Raw genomic sequence first — 19,358 nt, 5'->3', positions numbered from 1 at the left:
TATTGGAAAAAACATGGCTTTGACTATATGGATGTTTGTCTCAGAGTGCTGGGCTTAAATGAGATAATTCTTGTGCTGTGCTTAGCATAATGCTGGGCTTATGAATAAATTTCTAATACTTGGAACCATTTGAAGATGGAATGGGCTTCCTTAGGGATGGGATAGTGAGTGAGTCCATGCTACTGGCTGTGTTTAACAGGAGGTGGATCAGACTTAAGTTTCCTATGCAAATGAATCACCTGGGGATAGTGTTTAAATACAGATTCTAATTTAAATAGGTCCTTTGTGGGGCATGAAATTCTGCATTTCTAATGAGCCCCAGGTGATGATGAAGATGCCTAGTGATGAAATTTGAATAGCAGGGAACTAGATGATTCTTTCGAGTGAGGGGATGCTGGAGAAGGTCTGTGATACTCCATCAGATGGAGCATTGAATTAGATCTCTGCTGTCTATTATGGTGGCCACATCACCATATGTAGCTGTTTGAAATGTATCTTATCTGAGATGAGTTGTGGGTGTAAAATACACAAGAACTCCGTATAAAGAAAAGAAACTGTAAGACAGCTCATTAACACTTTTTATATTGATTGCATTCTGAAATGATATTATTTTGGTTATATTGGGTTAAGTAAATATTGTTAAATTTTTTACAAGGGGTGTGAATAGAAGGTGATTGGGCAATAACTAGAGGGTGTCAAAGGATTAGAAGAGGATTTTCTTGCTTTGGCAGCCTGGAAAGAATATGAAGCTAATAAGAAAGGGAGACTTTGGCTCTCCAGGATTGGCAAAGTGGGTGAGTGAGGGAGTGAGGTCTATAAGAAGGAAAGGAGGTTAAGACAAGGTTTGTGTGGCTTGTATTGTTTAGTCGCTAAGTGGTATCTGACTCTTTGTGACCCCATGGACTGTAGCACGCCGGATTTCCCTATCCTTTACTCCTGTGGCTTGTATATGGTTATATAAAAAATGGTAAGACTGGAAGGAAACGTAGAAATGTTAACGTCAGTATCTAAGTAGTGGGGATGACGTTTGCATTATATTTTTGTGAAAGTGGAAAGAAGTGTTACTCGCTTCAGTTGTGTCTGACTCTTTGCGATGCCATGGACTATAGTCCACCAGGCTCCTCTGTCTGTGGAATTTTCCAGACAAGAATACTGGAGTGGGTAGCCTTTTCCTTATCCAGGGGATCTTCCCAACCCAGGGACCAAACCCCAGTCTGTTGCTTTGCAGGCAGATTCTTTACTGTCTGAGCCACCAGTACTTCTTTGTATATGTTTTTGTATTTTCCTTTTTCTTCCATAAAGATGCATAACTTTTAAAATTGGGGAAATGTAGAGGGACCAGAAATTAGAGGTAGCTTGGAACAGTGACTTTAGCACATGAGGCCACCCCAGAGGAACGTGTGACAGGAGCACACAAATCACAAGAATGATAGTATAATAAGCAAATGTGTAGGCATAGAAAGAAGACTAGGAAGAGGTGCTCCACACTGTTAAGAGGAGTGTCTGTGGATATTAGGATTTCAGGTAATTTATTCCATCTTTTCACTCCCAATCGAGGGATTGAACCCAGGCCTCCTGCATTGCAGGAGATTATGGATTCTTTACCAGCTGAGCCATAAGGAGAACCCTAAATATCATCTTTTGACTTTTGTGTATAATTCACTTTTTGTGTATAAAGTTTAAAAATGATTATGTACTTTTTTATAATCAGAAAAAGAAGCTATTGTACTTTTGAAAAATAGGCATGTTCTTGCCTCACAGAAAATAATAGTCCCACTATATCCTGTGTTGATAAAACCACATCTTAGGCTCTCGTCTTCTACCAGCTTGGAAGAAACAAGTGGCCCATAGAACTGCCTGTGAACTGCCTATGGAGAGGGCCAAATCACGGGAAACTGGGCCTGCTACAGGGGCTGGGAGTGTCCTCTGGCCAACAGCCAGCAAGAAAGTGAAGCCCTGGTGGTACAGCTGCATAGAAGTGAATTCTGCAACAACCTGAGTGAGTTTGGACATGAATTCTTCCCCAGTCAAGTCTTGAGATAAAAACACACTGGCTATTTACAGGATAGGAGGCAGGCGGTCACTACAGGTGGGTCACTGCAAGATTATTGCATAACACGCAATAATCTGGAGAGAAAAGGAGGAGGGAATGTCTTTTAGGCCTGTTTAAGAATCACTGAAACAATGGAATATTACTCAGCCATAAAAAGAATGAAATAATGCCATTTGTAGCAGCGTGGATGGACCTAGAGACTGTCATACTGAATGAAGTGAGCTAGAGAAAGATGAACAGCTGATCCTAAAACAGCCCGAAAAGACGCTGCCGCCTCCCTTTTCTCTCCAGACTTTTATGAAGTGTCTTTCAAGTATTTTTCCTATTAAAAAAAAAATGAGTTGCCTGTCTTTTGATTGCTGAGTTTAGGAGTTCTTTATTTATACTGGATATGAGATTTGGTGGGATACGTGGATTAAAAATCTCTTCTCCCAGCCTGGAGCTTACCTTTTCACTCTCTTAATTGTGACTTTTAATGAAAATAAAAATGTTACCAATATTATTTATTTTTTCCCTCAGTTTTATTGCAATATAATTGACATAATATTGTATTAGTGATGTGAACTTCACCTCAATTAATTTTAAAAAAAGGCTTTTGACTCCAAATAAAATTCTTTTTTCATTTTTTTAAGACGAGGTGTTTCTCTTAGAGTAGAAAGATGAAAGCACTTTTTGGTTCAACATAAGTGAGAGTTTTCAAACAGAACTATCGAAGAGCTTAATGGGTTGACTTGTGATCTATGCTTACACTGGAAATATTCTAGCAGGGACTGGACAACTGTCTGTAATGAATATTATAGAAGGGAGCTCTCAGTTTCCTTCTGACTTGAAGATTCAAGGATTCTATTCACTTGAATAGCTGATCTCTTGGAGAGATCAGAATTTGAACATTCCTGGCACCTACAACTACTACATAACCCAAGACAGAGTATAATCAAATTTGGGTTGTGTGGTAGAGACTATAAACAGAAAGTGATTAAAAAGTGGCCAACTTTGACAAATTAGATTTTTTTTTAATTTGCAGTTTAAAAAAAATTTGAAAACTAAGCAAACAGCAAATGTGTTAAATAAAAGTGTGCTATATGTTTATAGTGTTGTTTCTACAAATGCTATTTTAAAATTAATCTATTGTAGATCTTTTAAAATAAGTCATTTGAAAACAGTGCTTCTTTTAATGAAGTTTACCTAGGTGTTTGGTGAGATTATCTGGCAGTGGCTGAGGTGACAAAAGTGCAGTGCAGTCTTGTAGAAAAGCTAAGAGAGTGATTTGGTCACAAAGAGAGCCATAATTCTACAAGGTTGGGCAGTCTGGATGTGACGGACAGGCCCAGGTCAAGCTACAGCTAGACATATGGTTCATGTCACTGGAGAGAATATAGTCCTTCCAATTTAGAAAGACTCTAAGCTGTAACCCCCTTAGTCTGGCTGGAAGAGAGTACTTTGTTGAGATGTAAATTTAAGGGTATTTAGATTTTGGAATGCATGTACAGGTTTCTCACATTATTTTTAGTAAGGAAGTTTCTGAAGGTAACAAGGCTATTCAGTTCAGTTCAGTCACTCAGTCGTGTCCGACTCTTTGTGACCCCATGAATCACAGCATGCCAGGCCTCCCTGTCCATCACCAACTCCCGGAGTTCACTCAGACTCATGTCCATCGAGTCCGTGATGCCATCCAGCCATCTCATCCTCTGTCGTCCCCTTCTTCTGCCCCCAATCCCTCCCAGCCTCAGAGTCTTTTCCAATGAGTCAACTCTTCGCATGAGGTGGCCAAAGTACTGGAGTTTCAGCTTTAGCATCATTCCTTCCAAAGAAATCCCGGGGCTGATCTCCTTCAGAATGGACTGGTTGGATCTCCTTGCAGCCCAAGGGACTCTCAAGAGTCTTCTCCAACACCACAGTTCAAGAGCATCAATTCTTCAGCGCTCAGCTTTCTTCACAGTCCCACTCTCACATCCATACATGACCACTGGAAAAACCATAGCCTTGACTAGACGGACCTTAGTCGGCAAAGTAATGTCTCTGCTTTTCAACATGCTATCTAGGTTGGTCATAACTTTTCTTCCAAGGAGTAAGCATTTTTTAATTTCATGGCTGCAGTCACCATCTGCAGTGATTTTGGAGCCCCCAAAAATAAAGTCTGACACTGTTTCCACTGTTTCCCCATCTATTTCCCATGAAGTGATGGGACCAGATGCCATGATCTTCGTTTTCTGAATGTTGAGCTTTAAGCCAACTTTTTCACTCTCCACTTTCAGTTTCATCAAGAGGCTTTTTAGTTCCTCTTCACTTTCTGTCATAAGGGTTGTGTCCTGTTACTAAAGTTGAAAGCAGTGTGGTATAGTGGTTAAGAGTTTGGTCTCTTAAGTCAGAAATGAATTTGAATACCAGCTTTGCCACTCACCATGTTACTCTCTTAACTTCTTAAGACCTCACATTTCGTATCTATCAAAGGGGGGAAATAATAGCCCCTGTCTCATAGGGTAGTTTTGTGCACATGAAAGCTTTTGGCACCACCCTTGGTAAGTATTCCATAGTGTCAGCTGATACTATGTGTGCTGCCTGAATAAATTTTTTAAGTGGGGGCAAAAAACCAAAATGTGAACTAAAATGAGAATGATCCTTTTGGAACAAAGGTATTCTGAACATTCATTCATTTAACAAATAATCATTTAGAGCCACATGCTTTGCATTGACTTTTACTCAACATCTAAACCATACTATTTTGTATTCCCATGTGATTATGGATCCTTCATGCAAGAGGCTTAAAAATGTAGCCCATTGGTTAACGTAATCACCTAGGGTGATTTGAAGTTGTCCCCTCTGGTTCCTGGCGGTGGCTAGAGCCCGAAGCTGGTCACCAGGCCCTCATATCATTTGCTGGCTGATAGTGAGGTCTGGATTAACTCTTGGACTCCCCTGTTAGTATTTCCACTCTTTATTTTTATCTAAAACGTTTTATGGTTCCCTTTTTTGCTTCTAATTTGCTCTTTCTTAACCATGCTTTGGTTCCAAATAGGAAAAGGAGTATGTCAAGGCTGTATATTGTCACCCTGCTTATTTAACCTATATGCAGAGTACATCATAAGAAATGGTGGGCTGGAGGAAGCACAAGCTGGAATCAAGATTGCCAGGAGAAATATCAATAACCTCAGATATGCAGATGACACCACCCTTATGGCAGAAAGTGAAGAACTAAAGAGCCTCTTGATGAAAGTGAAAGAGGAGAGTGAAAAAGTTGGCTTAAAACTCAACATTCAGAAAACGAAGATCATGACATCTGGTCCCATCACATCATGGCAAATAGATGGGGAAACAGTGGAAACAGTGTCAGACTTTATTTTTAGGGGCTCCAAAATCACTGCAGATGGTGACTGCATGTGAAATTAAAATATGCTTGTTCCTTGGAAGGAAAGTTATGACCAACCTAGACAGCATATTAAAAAGCAGAGACATTACTTTGTCAACAAAGGTCCATCTAGTCAAGGCTATGGTTTTTCCAGTAGTCGTGTATGGATGTGAGAGTTGGACTGTGAAGAAAGCTGAGCGCTGAAGAATTGAGGCTTTTGAACTGTGGTGTTGGAGAAGATTCTTGAGAGTCCCTTGGACTGCAAGGAGATCCAACTAGTCCATCCTAAAGGAGATCAGTCCTGGGTGTTCATTGGAAGGACTGATGTTGAAGCTGAAACTCCAATTCTTTGCCCACCTGATGTGAAGAGCTGACTCATTTGAAAAGGCCCTGATGCTGGGAAAAATTGAGGGTAGGAGGAGAAGGGGATGACAGAGGATGAGAGGGTTGGATGGCATCACTGACTCAATGGACATGGGTTTGGGTAGACTCTGGCAGTTGGTGATGGACAGGGAGGCCTGGCGTGCTGTGGTTCATGGGGTCGCAAAGAGTCGGACACGACTGAGTGACTGAACTGAACTGAACTGAACCATGCTTTGAGGGCCTGGCGACCTCAGACCTGATGCTGAGGTTATTTGCTTACTTGATCTTTATTTCTGTCTCCTCCGCCCCCATCTCCTCCCCCCGCACCGCCCCTCTCAGCTCAGCTGCTGCTGCTAAGTCACTTCAGTCGTGTCCAACTCCGTGTGACCCCATAGACTGCAGCCCACGAGGCTTCCCCGTCCCTGGGATTCTCCAGGCAAGAACACTGGCGTGGGTTGCCATTTCCTTCTCCAATGCATGAAAGTGAAAAGTGAAAGGGAAGTCGCTCAGTGGTGTCCGACTCTTCGCGACCCCATGGACTACAGCCCAGCTCAGGCACCCCTCTAAACACCACTCATGCCTTTTCCCACTTTTAAGATCTTTGCCCCGCCTCCTCACGCTCCCTTCATTCCTGTACTCTGCGCGCAGGCGCCCCACCCCTCTTCTTCCCCTAGACCTTGCACGCACGAGGTGGGTGGTGATACTGTAACAAGGCATCACTGCGCCCACGTTAGCTGCAGAAGCTGCTACATTCTCGTGCCTTAGCCTCTTCCTGCACTTCCCTAAAGTCAGGTTTCCCCCTCTGGGACTTTGCGCTGGTAGCCTGCCCAACTCCCCCGTTAAGACCCTTGTCATTTCCGCCTCTTCTTTCGCGCCTCCGTTTTTAGGCTTATAGGGGCGGAGTTGGGATGTCTGTACCACCGTTGCCGAGGCGACAGCTTGGTTACTTCCGTTGGTATCAATGCTTCCGGGTTGGCGTTGCAGTGGCGTTTCCGACTGTGGGAGCCTCCGCTTCCCAGTCGTCTGATGAGCCCGAGCAGGTGAGGGGGAGCTCCTGCACTTCCAGGCTGGGGAGCGGGGCTGGGCCGCGCCAGGCCGCGCGGGGCCGGGCTGGCCTGGTTCCCGACCTGGGAGGGGCTTAACGGTCCTTTGATCTCTCTCTCCCCTCAGCTGAGTCCCTTCCCTGTTTTTCACTCTTCTGGCATCGGTGGTTTTACTTCTTCGATTGAACCCTGCTTCCTCGACCCCCCAGGGAGGCCGCCTCATTAAGGCGCCTCCCTTCTCTCCACGAACTCGCTCTGACAGCTGAGGAACTGGCAAGATCCTGCTACCCAGAGGGTGAATGGGTATCTTTCCCGGAATAATCCTAATTTTTCTAAGGGTGAAGTTTGCAACGGCGGCCGTGATTGTAAGCGGAGTAAGCAAACACCTCCATTGTATTAGTGTGAGGGATGCTGTTGAAAGGTGCTCCCTTTCAATTTCTACTCCTTGTCACTCCTTGAGATCAAGGCATTGAAGGCATCTATTAAAATGCAGTTCAGCTAACTGATTGGGATGACAGCCATTATGAATATGAATTAGCTTCTCAGACAAGGTAACAGCAGGGACATTTGTAGTTCTCTGCCAGTGTTTCCTTGTTTTTTTTTTTTCAGGCCAGGGGTGCTTCAAGTCATCATCAACTCTTCCCTCACCTTCATTCCCTACATCATCAAGTTCCTTTGTGTCTCCATTTTAGAAGTTTATCTCTAACCTTGCTGCCAACAATCATCTTGTCTGCTTTACTTCACACCATCCTAAGCTAGTTTCCCTGCCTCTCCTGTTTGTAATGCATTGCTTGCTGCAGCCCTAGTAGGCTAACTAAAATGTGGTAGATTTCATCAGGTCACTAGTCTATTCAAAAATTTACAGTATCCCTTCCACTCTGCCACACTCACTTTGATTTCATGCCTTTCAACTGAATCTGTTCCTTATCATACTGTTTGTCTGATATTGTTTCAATATAAACAATATGTAAACAACATATTGTTTCAATATAAAATAATTCTCTGTTACAGTTAGGTTGCGTTCTTCCTTCTGAGAACAAACCATACTGATACTTGTCTCCACATCCTGTGTTTTTTCCCAAATTTGTGTCTATACAGCCTGTTCTCCCCTTACTCTCTCCTTTACCTACACCTGTTAATATTCTACCTGCCCTCTATCGTGGCCCACTTTAAGTTCTCTCATCTCCATAAGCTTTTTCAAATTATTCAAGCTCACGTAGATTGGTTCCTTTTTCATGCTTGTCCTGCTCTTATAGTTTGTGCTATATAGTTTAGCACTTATTTTTTTTTCCTCTGATGAACTACTTTGATTTCTTCCACCGGATTATAAGCTCTTGAAAGGCAAGTACTGTATTTCATACAACTTTTATCCCCACACCCATCTCCTTAATTATCCAGGAAACATAAATATTGTCATGGTGTTAGAACATGTTATGTGTTTTTTTTTTAAACATGGCATTTGCACCTGTAGCACATTTGGGCATTTAGTATGCCTTCAACAAGCATTTGCTTGAGTCTCTATTTTATCTTCTGAATCTGAGAATATCTAATGCCTACTCTTTCTTAAAGGGGAAACCAAGAAAAGCGCCTGGATTTTTCTGACCAGAGCTTTGCAGTAGTGTGACAGGATTATGTAACTTGTGTTCTAGGACATTCTTCTCACTCTTTAGGCTATCAAATTTTCCTTAGATTTCAGAATACATGTCTGCATTTTGAAGGCATTTTTCATTGGCTTCTTTACACAATAAAAATACTTAAGGTACTATATTTCTGTATTAACTCAGATGTGGCTTCTTTTACCCATATCTGGGGATAGACCCCAGAAATCAAAATCCTTTGGGGAGTATTTTACACAAATAATTTTCTGCTACAAAACCTAGGGAGAGAGTCTCTGAGGATCAGCAAAGTGTCATGTACAGAATGTGTAATATTGGTCGGGTCCAGCAAGTTATCTTTCTGATTTCCCCTGTAACCTTTTACATACAAATGTTTATAAAGGACATCACGCTGGAACCAACCAGGTATTTAATGGATGTGTACCCAATTGTGTGTAAGCTATTCTAGGGGTTAGAAAAAGTACTGTGAGACCAGGTGCCAGCCTTCAAGGATCTTACCTAGTTAAGAGAGAAAATAACATGGGGCAACCAGAATATAAACCTCACCCTAGTCATTATTTGTATGCCTGAGATTTAAGATATAGAAGGGATAAATGAAAGCTCAAAAGAGCATTACACAGCTGTGAAATAGGTATGACATAACATGCATGCATATATACAGCCTTATGTAAAAGACTTGGGGATTATAGCTGACATTTTAATGATTCAGTAGTGTGATATGACTCCCATAAAAGTGACTGCAATTTTCAGCTATAGTAATTGAAGTGTAATATGGAGAACAACAAAAATTATTGGTGGATATTTAGCCTAAAAAATAAGATGTAGGAGGAAAATGGTAGCTGTCTTTAACTGTTTGAAGGACTCCCCTAAGGGAAAAGAATAAATTGTTCATACTGCCTCCAAAATATGAGTGAAAACTAGAGGAAGACAGACTTTTGGCTCAGTATGAGGAGGGAATGTCTAAAATCAGACTTAAAGATGATATAGGATTTCTTCATAACAAGATTCTTTCCCTACATTGGAGGGAAAGAAAGTTTACTATCAGATGGGAGCGGGAAGATGGCAGTGGTCCCAGACTTTTAGTCTTCATGGACCAGTAAAATTTAAATGAAAGTGTGGGGAGGTGGCACAAATTAGGGTAGCCAGTCTTATTTTGCCAAATAAGAATACTGAACAAAATCAACTACCAGCTATTACATTTCATATAAGAAAGGTGATTTTTGAAAAATGCTCTAGGAGTAGGAAGAACATGATCTTCTAATAGTCCTTTAAATGAGATACATTGAGCTGAAAAAAGGCACTTGGTGCCCTTATTTTCTTTATTTCAATTCAGAATTGTGAAAATTTCATTAAAGAACTACTGGGCTAACTGACCAGAGATTGTGACTGGTCTTTCTGCTCCCTGCTGTGACTTTGCCCTGTGCCTTTAACTGCATTAATAGTATTCTCTGAACCCTGAGTACATCTTTATTAAAAGGCTGGGTAGCAGGTAGTCAAGTCAGGCTTCTTCTATAATGAAGAGTTGAAAGAAGTTATAAAGAGAGAGCTTTTGAGAGAAGCATAGCTGCCTTTTGAAATATTTGACTGTTTGGGGAAATCTCTACGTTAGTGAATGGAAAGGGCATTCCCCCTCCCCTAAACTTAGAAAAGGGATATGCCAGTTCCTTGCTTTTCCATGTCTACCCTTTCATTGTGTGTGTCATGTGTTGCTATTATTTATAGTCTTAAAATATGGGCATAACTGAAAATGTTGATTAGGTAGTATTTAGTACTCAAGACTCTTCTTTCAAGCTGCAGCTGATATTTAAAGTACTTATTCCTACTTTGCTTTTTAGAATTCTTTTAAACAGTTTTCCTCCAAAAGAGCTATGTATTGCCGACTCTGTATGTCAGATGGACTGGCTGATCATATTATGCATGAAAGGAAGTTTCCGTAATTATTTTTGTGGCCTCTTAAACATTTGTCTGCATGTTAGCTATCCTTTCTGGAAAGTTGTTTTTCTGTCCTTAGTTACAGAGGATTCCTTATGCGGAAACAAAGCAAAACCTTGTCTCCTCTTAAAAGAGACTGTCAGTTCAGTGCTAATCCCAGATTGGGCAGTAGGGGAAGTGGGCAGTAAGTATTATCTGTTAAAATATATATATTTGAGTACTTAACTATTCAAAAAATGTAATAATGTTAACTAATAGTTTTTGAATTAGGTGCCAGGTACTTTTCTAAGAGTTTTATGTGTTTTATTTAATTTTCACAACAATCCTATAATACAGTACTTATTATTATCATCCCCATTTTACAGTTCAGCAAACTCAGGGACACGTGGTTAAATAACTTGCCCGAGGTCACAGAATGAATAAGTGGTGGTGCCAGGATTTAAACCTAGGCAAGTCTAACTTTTCGAATCCTCATTCCTGGCCAAAGACCAGTCGAAGTTGCTTTTGAAATTCAATAGTAGGCAGACCTTGAAGATCTGAAAAAAGGAATATTTAAGAGAAATCTGAGAAGCCATCCTAAGAAAATAGCTTCCAGCTGGACCAGAATTTAGTAGGCAAGGCCTAGAGCAGTAGGTCTTATAGCTTGAAAGTATCAGCATTGTTTGCAAATTTTCACGTTTTCAGGCCAGACCCAGACCACCAATCAAAAACTTGCAGGAGTAAGACCCAACAATCTGTGTTTTAATCTGCCTTCTGGGTGATTCTGGTGCCCATTAAAATTTGAGAACCACTCATGGAGAAAGCAGAGCTGTGGGGAAAATAAAATTCCAGAGAGAAATAGCTGGGAGTGGCAGGAAAAGAAAATAGGCTGAAAAGATTGAAGGTGACAGGTCTAATGGGGGCAGGCAGGGGGAGGGAGGTAAGGAGGACTGGGAGTAGAATACTTTGTTAAAGAACTCAGACATCAAAGAAAAACAGCATTTGTATTTATGTGCTTTAAAAGGACAGGGACAAGGAGATTCACTAGATGGATATATGTTAAATGTCAGAGAGAAGAGAGACATCATCCATGTTGCTGTCATTCCTCAGAGAAACAAAGGAAGGTGAAAAGGTGCTTAACTTGGCCTGGGCCTAGTGGGAGGAGGTTTTGTGTAGCTGGAAAGTAGCTAGATGAAATAAAGTTTAGTGGAGAGATGAGAGGGCTAAGAATATGAGAGGGTAGTGATGCCAGTCTGTGCTTTGCACCTGAATCAAGCTAACAATACCATGAACTGCTTTTATGAGATGCCTCAGCCTATGTAATTTAAACTCCAGATTCCTTCACTTGTAATTGTCTAGTTGAATGTCTAAGTTGGGTGTGCTAGATGGACTGAAACCTCTTCTTCGGGTGGGATGGGGATAAACACTAAAGAAACTAGAGAACGTGAAGTGCACAGGTTGACATTTGAGTGAATCGCACACTTACCCCTACAGAAAGGCAGTAAAGAACACATTCACGGTCATTTATCACGTAAAACAGGAGCCTTCATTTTGTGTCATTCCACTTGGTAGGGTTTTTCTCTATGTCTGTTTTGTTTGCTCTAAGTTGTGATCACACACTGACAGGTACTCCTCACTCTTGTGCCTTGTTCTGATTTGTGTTTATTTTTAGCACCAGAAAAGTGCCACTGTAAGCCATGAGATGTCTGGTCTGAATTGGAAACCCTTTGTATATGGCGGCCTTGCCTCTATTGTTGCTGAGTTTGGTAAGAATGTGGAAACCTGACATATCTGCTCCTTTAGGGTATAGATATGGTAATGTTCTTTTTGGTAAAAAGTGGAGAAAAAGAAGCTTGCCCTATTTGTTTTAAAAACTGTTGTCTCATACATCAACATGGATCATCCAGAAACCAACACAATACTGTAATTATCCTTCAACTAAATATAAGAAAAAAACTTGCCTCAATGCTATCAAGTAATATTTTCTGGGAAAGTGCTACTACTGCAAATGATGTTAAGAAAAGTCAAACTTAGGACGCTGTTTTGGTGGTTTAATGATTGAATTTGCTAGGCTTAAGAAGTGTGCATGAAAATATAGAGGAGTTTGGTAAGATAGCGGTTTCTGCCATATTCTTATACTAATGGCCTTTCCTTTGTGCTAAGTTGTTCATAAATTTCTTAGTAAGTGTTCAAACTCCTTGTTTTCAAACCTCTTTCCATTTTGGAAGAAAATTGACCAACAAGATCAAACCAGATTCTTCTCTTTTTGATTTTAATTTTGAAGTACTTTTAGATTGTTTTTCATTTTCCAGATTCTTTTCCTTAATTGTTAAGTGACCCCACTAGCTTTTCTTGACTTTCTTGTATGAACTCTGGTGTTATGATATCAGGGTCATCAGTGACCAGAGTTGCATAATCACTATGTTAGTTTTAGACCTTGAAATAGTCCTTGAAACATTTTGCCAATATAATGACTACTTTGTCTGTGTTGATATAATAAGAGAAAGAAGTTTGGTTAAAGAAATTTTCCTGCTAAACACTGTGCTGGTTAGTCCTGAATTACCTAAGGAACCAGATGAGTAGGCTATTTAGTCCTGTTTAGGACTTTACCATTATCTTTCATAATGCTAGAAAACTGTTTCTTATAAACAGATAAAAGAAAAAGCCACAAAACTTTGTAACAGTATTTAAGAGTATGTGGAGCAGCGATCCCATGCTTTCCTATCTTCTTTGCAAAAATTTGTGGAGATTTTATGAGGGGGAAGTGGGGAGACGAGGTGGGAGGTGGAGCAGAAGGAAGAGACAGATAATTGCCAGATTGTATGTTAAGATGAAATTAAAACAGCATGTAAGTTATTTTGCATTTACAGTATGTTAGGACTATGCTAAAGCACTTTATTATATCACAGTTTCAGTTATACTGTGGATCAAATCCTGCTGCCTAGATATAGTACATTTCACTTTATCATATACAGCCCTTGTCCTCTGATAGTAATATTTTAGTGAAGATCTAGCTGTTATAAAAAGGACTTTGCCTTATGTTTTAAAAATTACCATTGGCCTGAATCATCCAAAATTTAACTATGACTCTCTGGAAAAACTTATAAATGAGTGTGTTACTTCATAGGAACTTTCCCTGTGGACCTGACCAAAACGCGACTTCAAGTTCAAGGCCAAAGTATAGATGTCCGCTTCAAAGAGATAAAATACCGAGGAATGTTTCATGCCTTGTTCCGAATCTATAAAGAAGAAGGTATATTGGCTCTATATTCAGGGTGAGAATGGATTCTTTCCTTACATCATGAATAGAAATAATTTTTTTAGAAGCCATGTAGTTCAACGTTCGATAGTTTGTGCCCTTTATATTCACCACTTCAACTTGTAATTCAATATTTTTTTAACTTTTTGTTTTATATTGGAGTATAGCTGATTAACAGTGTTGTGATAGTTTTAGGTGAACAGTGAAGGGGCTCAGCCATACATACACATGTATCCATTTGCCCCCAAACTCCTGTCCCATCCATGCTGTCACAAAATGTAATTCAATATTGATGTGCCAATTTATATATCACTTGCTTGTAAATCTTGAGCTTTGGATTTTGTGTTTATTTGGCTATAAGTGATACATTTTAAAAATAGATATCTCAGTGTAGCCCTGGCTTTCTCCTTTTTTCCTGAGAGTCATCCATAGCCACCATGAATATAATTGACAGTATATATTTCTGTGATATTCTTCCTGAGTTGCCAAATCCTGACTTAAATACTATTCTGGCAGTTTAAACAGAAAATGAAGAATAAGAGAGAGGGAGACCCGTCATTTTTGCGGGGGGAATCATCTTTTGATTATTCATAAATTGGTGGCTTATTGTCCACTCTGGTGTTTAATCTGCTGCCAATTTACTAGTTCACTTCTGCATCTAGGGTCCCAGTTCATTGCTCTGGGAATGGATATCAATTTTATTATTAACTTATGTTGGACTTAATTTCAAAGATAATTTACTTGGGGAAAAAATCAAGAATTATATCCTGAAGCAAATGAGTCATGGATCATGTGTTTCACCTTGTTCTTTCATCGGCACAGATAATCACAAGATTTTTTTTTCAGATAGCAAGCAATAAAGTCAGAAATATGCATGTTTTGTCATCATTTTAAAATCTTAACTGTTTGAACTGCTGCTGTCTTTCTATTTATAACTGCTAAAGTTTAATTCTGCAATATGGAAGAATCTCAAAGGAGGTATGAGTGAGAATGTCTCCAGTTAATAAGCAGAACTTAAATAGAGTGAAATCTTGGCTCTGGTGTCTCCTGGATAAGATTAAAGTTGTATCTGCAACTGCTAGGAATTAAGGTGGATTTAAAAAAAAAGCTATGAAGCAGGTAATAGTGTATACTTCTTCTGCATTACTGGATTCAATTTGCTAATATTTTGTTAAAGATTTTCGTATCTAAGTTCATGATAGATATTGGGTTGTAGTTTTCCTTTTCTGTACTGTTTTTTTCTGGTTTTGTTATCAGGGTAATACTAGCTACATAAAATAAGTTGAGACGTGTTCCCTCTTCTGTTTTCTGGAAGAGATTGTGTAACATTGATGTTAATTTATTAAATGTTTGATTGAATTCCCTAGTGAAATTATCTGGGCCTAGAGATTTCCTTTTTGGAAACTTTTAAATTATAAATAAAAATGTTTTAGATGTTATGAGATTATTTGGATTATCTATTTCATATTGATTGAATTTTGGTAGTTTGTGATTGTCAAAGAATTAATGCATTTCTTCTAAGTTGTTGGATTTATAGCATAAGGTTGTTTATTGTTGTTGTTGAGTCACTAAATCATGTCCAACTCTTTTGAAACCCCATGGACTACAGCCCGCTAGGCTCCTCTGTCCATGGGATTATCCAGGCAAGAATATTAGCCATTCCCTTCTCCCAAGGGACCTTCCCAACCCAGGGATCAAGGCCAGGTCTCCTGCATTGCAGGTGGATTCTTTACCACTGGGCCACCATTCTTTAATGACTGTAGGGTTGTAGTGCTATTCCCCATGTCATTCCTGATATTGGTGACTTACTGTTTTTCTCCTATTACTACCATGGCCCTTACTAGAGGTTTATTACTTTTGTTGACTTTTTTTTGAATAACTTTTTCTTTCATTGATTTTTCTCTATTTTCCTGTTTTCAATTTTATTAACTTATGCCATTTATTATTTACTTCCTTCTGCTTGCTTTGGGTTCACTTTGCTCTTCTTTTTTCTTGTTTCATGAGGGTAGGAACTTAGATTATTGATTTTGAGACTCTCCCTCTTTTCTAATGTAAGCATTTTGTGCTATAAATTTCTCTCTCAGCACTGCTTTGGCTGCATCCCACATATTTTAAAAGGTTGAAATTTCATTTTCATTCAATTTTATGTGTTTAAAAAATACACCAATGTCACCCAAGGATTGTTTAGAAGTACCATTTAATTTCCAAGTGTTTGTGGGTTTTCCTTACCCTACTGATTTCCAGTTTAATTCCATTATGGTGAGAGAACATACTGTATATAATATCAATTATTTTAAATTTTTTGAGGTTTGTTTTATGACCCAAATAAGCTCTCTGGGTGCATGTTCCATGGATACTTGAAAACAATGCATATTTTGCTGTTTTTATGGAATGAGGCTGGTGATAGAAGTGAATAGGCAGTCTAGATATGTATAATCTGCAAGTATATGATAAGGATAACTTTTTTTTCTTTCCTTCTCTTTGGCAGAATCGCTCCTGCTTTACTAAGACAGGCATCATATGGCACCATTAAAATTGGCATTTACCAGAGCTTGAAGAGATTATTTGTAGAACGTTTAGAAGGTCAGTGTAGACTCCTCATCCTCTTTTGAGATAACACTCAAAGGGATTGTTGAAATTATGCTTAGTGAGAAGTGTTAATCATGGGATGTCTGAGAATAGATGACAGTCATTGCAAGGTCAAAGTAAGCTTGTACTGATTTGAGATTAATCCCACTATAGGTTTGAGGGATCTGCTCTTCAAGTTTGTCCCTTTTCCTGTCAAACAAAAAAAGGCTTCTGGTCATCAGAAGGAGGACATGGAACAAACTTGTTGAGAAAATCAATGCTGTCCTCATCTGTAAGAGAACTTCAACTGTAAGGAATCCTCTAGCTGTGGATTTTGATAAGCTTTGGTTAGAGAGAATGGTTTTATATATACATAAAATATGCTCATCTTAACCCACATTCAGCATTACCATATGTCTATTTGCTGCTATAGCTTTTTCAGCTAAATACTGTACTAAAATGATTATTTTACTACAGGCCTGAGGCTGTTGCATAGTTGGGGACAGCTGGAGAGCTTTTCGGTTAGTAATGTCCTTTGAATTGCTTTATTTTCTAACTCAGCTTTTTCTGAAGCCTCTTCTTTGAGGATCCTGAAGTCTTCTAGTCCTGAAATAATTTCCTCTCACACTTTCTTCACTTGGGTTTACCTAGTTTCTCTTCGTATGCTCTTCATGGTGAGGAGGCAGGGTAAAGATTGAATTTTAGAATAATATGCTCTGGTTTCTTTGTTCTTTTTTCTAGCTGAGAGAATTTAGTTCCAAATGACTAGTTTTTCACATTTAACTACAGAAATCTTCTGTAAATAAATAGACGCTAGTAGCTATCAAGGCCAATTAAAACTAGTATTTAGGAAATTTTTTTCTATTAAGATTTTATTTTTTAATATTTGGTTCTGAGTCTACAGAGTGGATAATTCTCTAGAAAGAGACTTAAAATTTTTTCTTTAGATGTTTGAAGTGATTAAAGTGCTATTTGCACTTCCTGAATTTATATGGAATATTGGCAGTTATATAGAATAATAGGATATATTCCAGTGTATTTTAGAAATATTTTAAAATAATCTGTTTTACAAATTTTTTGTTTTAGTACTCATTTGGAACCTAGAAATATTTGACTTTCTTTATTTTCATAAGCTTTGTAGTTCATTTCTATGGTCATTTTTCTGACTATGGTTCCCTTCCTCTGATAGCTCAGTACTCTCTTTTCAGAAACTTTCTTATGAGCAGACTTTTCTTTTTCTTGTTCCTTTTTACAGATGAAACTCTTTTAATTAATATGATATGTGGAGTAGTGTCAGGAGTGATATCTTCTGCTATAGCCAATCCCACCGATGTGCTGAAGGTAAGAAAAGTCTGGTTGCATTGGATGTATTCAGTGTGAAGCAAAAAGACATGAGCTTTGTATCAGATTTGGTCACAAATCCCTACTGTGTCACTTGCCAGCTGTAAAACCTTGGGCAGATCACTTAACTGCTTTAAGTCTCAGTTTTCTCATTTGTAAAATGAAGATAATTCAGTATATAATACATAAAGTTGTTAAGAATTAAAGATAATATATGTAAACTATCATGTGTAAACATGGTAGGTAGTAGATGCTTAATAAATAGTAGTCACTTTATTATGATATGCTTTAATCCATTGGTCTTCAGACTATGAAGTATGCGAACCTTTAAACGTTCTTTCACAAGAGCTATGCAATTTTAAGGGAATCAATTTCCAGATCTTCTTTCCAAGAGCTATGCAATTTTAAGGGAATCAATTTCCAGATCCCTTACTTTCTTTATACCCTTCTCAAAAACTGATCTAAAAATGAACTTATGTTTATAACAACCCTTTCCCTACTTTAAAAGAGAAAGGCATATTATATTCCCCCACCCATCCCAAATCTTAGTATGGTATATCGACCTGGAATATCAAACAAAGGGATACACTGAGATACAGTTTTAGAGAAATCTCCTTTAATGACTAATTGAGGTATCTTAAGTCTATAATGTTGACGTCTTTTCCTGTCTTATCCATATTTCTATTAAGGATGAGATTTGGCTTTAAAATTATATATTTTGGCTTATGTTGAGATATTCTGAATTCAGGACCAGAACATTATAGGTTAGTGGTACTGAATTTTTTACAATATAATTGGATTTCTTTCAGTATTTATCAGAACACAGAATGAAACATTTATTTAATTATATCAGTAATATCAGTCTATATTTTATTTAATAATTGAATTTGATCTAATAGTATCAATCTATATCTTATATTTGAGATAGAGTGGTAAACATTTCCAACTTATTAACTCATTTAAACGTATGATAATTAAAATTACTAAATATATGATTAAAATGTATAAGAAGATCCCAAGTTTTAAAAAATTATTTTAGGGGAAATGTGGGGGAAAAAAAGTAGGAGAACATATACTTTATTTATTTGAAACCACAGGTGGCTAGGTTAAGTGGAAAGGGCATCTGTTGTGATTCAGAGAGTTTTGAGAACTGAGAGAGTGACTTGAAAAACACATGAAAGAAATCAGTGGTGGTTGATGATATTTCTGGATTAAATTGAGAAAATTTTACCTACAGAATTTTTATATCACTTTAGAGTATACAGACCAAGTATTTTTAAAGATAACTGCTGCTAAGCTGCTAAGTCGCTTCAGTCGTGTCTGACTCTGTGCAACCCCATAGACGGCAGCCCAACAGGCTCCCCCGTCCCTGGGATTCTCCAGGCAAGAACACTGGAGTGGGTTGCCATTTCCTTCTTCAGTTCATGAAAGTGAAAAGTGAAAGTGAAGTCGCTCAGTCCTGTCGGACTCTTAGCAACCCCATGGACTGCAGCCTGCAAGGCTCCTCCATCCATGGGATTTTCCAGGCAAGAGTACTGGAGTGGGGTGCCATTGCCTTCTCCGAAAGATAACTGACTGTATCCTAAAACTCTAAAATATTTGCCATGTAATTACACTTGTTAGAATGTGCTTTTCAGATTCATTTCAATTTCCTGTCCCTCTGACCTGTCTGGTACAGTTGCAACCACTGACGAATGCTACAGTCTACCTTTTCCTTTCTTATACTTAGGTAGGGCTGAGTGGTGAGTGGTCCCAGGGAGTGGGGGACCAGGGTAGTTACAATCTTATTAGGAGTTATAATCACTGTTGATCTGTTTAATCCTTTCACTTACCCTTAAAGGGTTCTCTGAACTATGTG

At 38.8% G+C, this 19,358-nt stretch overlaps 1 protein-coding gene across 3 annotated transcripts in view; it reads left to right on the top strand.

Moving 5' to 3' along the window:
* Positions 1 to 6,717: 6,717 nt before the first annotated feature.
* SLC25A14 (solute carrier family 25 member 14) overlaps positions 6,718 to 19,358 on the top strand; it is a 36,544-nt gene continuing 23,903 nt past the window's right edge. The window contains exons 1-6 of one of the 3 annotated variants that reach the window (XM_040265166.1): positions 6,723 to 6,802; positions 6,933 to 7,179; positions 12,005 to 12,098; positions 13,460 to 13,607; positions 16,080 to 16,174; positions 17,415 to 17,500. In XM_040265166.1, the coding sequence (XP_040121100.1) occupies positions 7,105 to 7,179; positions 12,005 to 12,098; positions 13,460 to 13,607; positions 16,080 to 16,174; positions 17,415 to 17,500 (498 nt within the window). In that variant the 5' untranslated portion in view covers positions 6,723 to 6,802; positions 6,933 to 7,104. Of the gene's footprint in view, positions 6,803 to 6,932; positions 7,180 to 12,004; positions 12,099 to 13,459; positions 13,608 to 16,079; positions 16,175 to 17,414; positions 17,501 to 19,358 lie in introns of all 3 variants that reach the window. The other 2 variants (XM_040265167.1, XM_040265168.1) reach the window with 2 other exon arrangements.

The sequence above is a fragment of the Oryx dammah genome, unplaced genomic scaffold (assembly GCF_014754425.2).
Source record: "Oryx dammah isolate SB20612 unplaced genomic scaffold, SCBI_Odam_1.1 HiC_scaffold_23, whole genome shotgun sequence".
Taxonomy (NCBI): domain Eukaryota; kingdom Metazoa; phylum Chordata; class Mammalia; order Artiodactyla; family Bovidae; genus Oryx; species Oryx dammah.
Note: the sequence above shows the minus strand (reverse complement) of the source record. Positions and strands in the feature narration are given on the sequence as shown.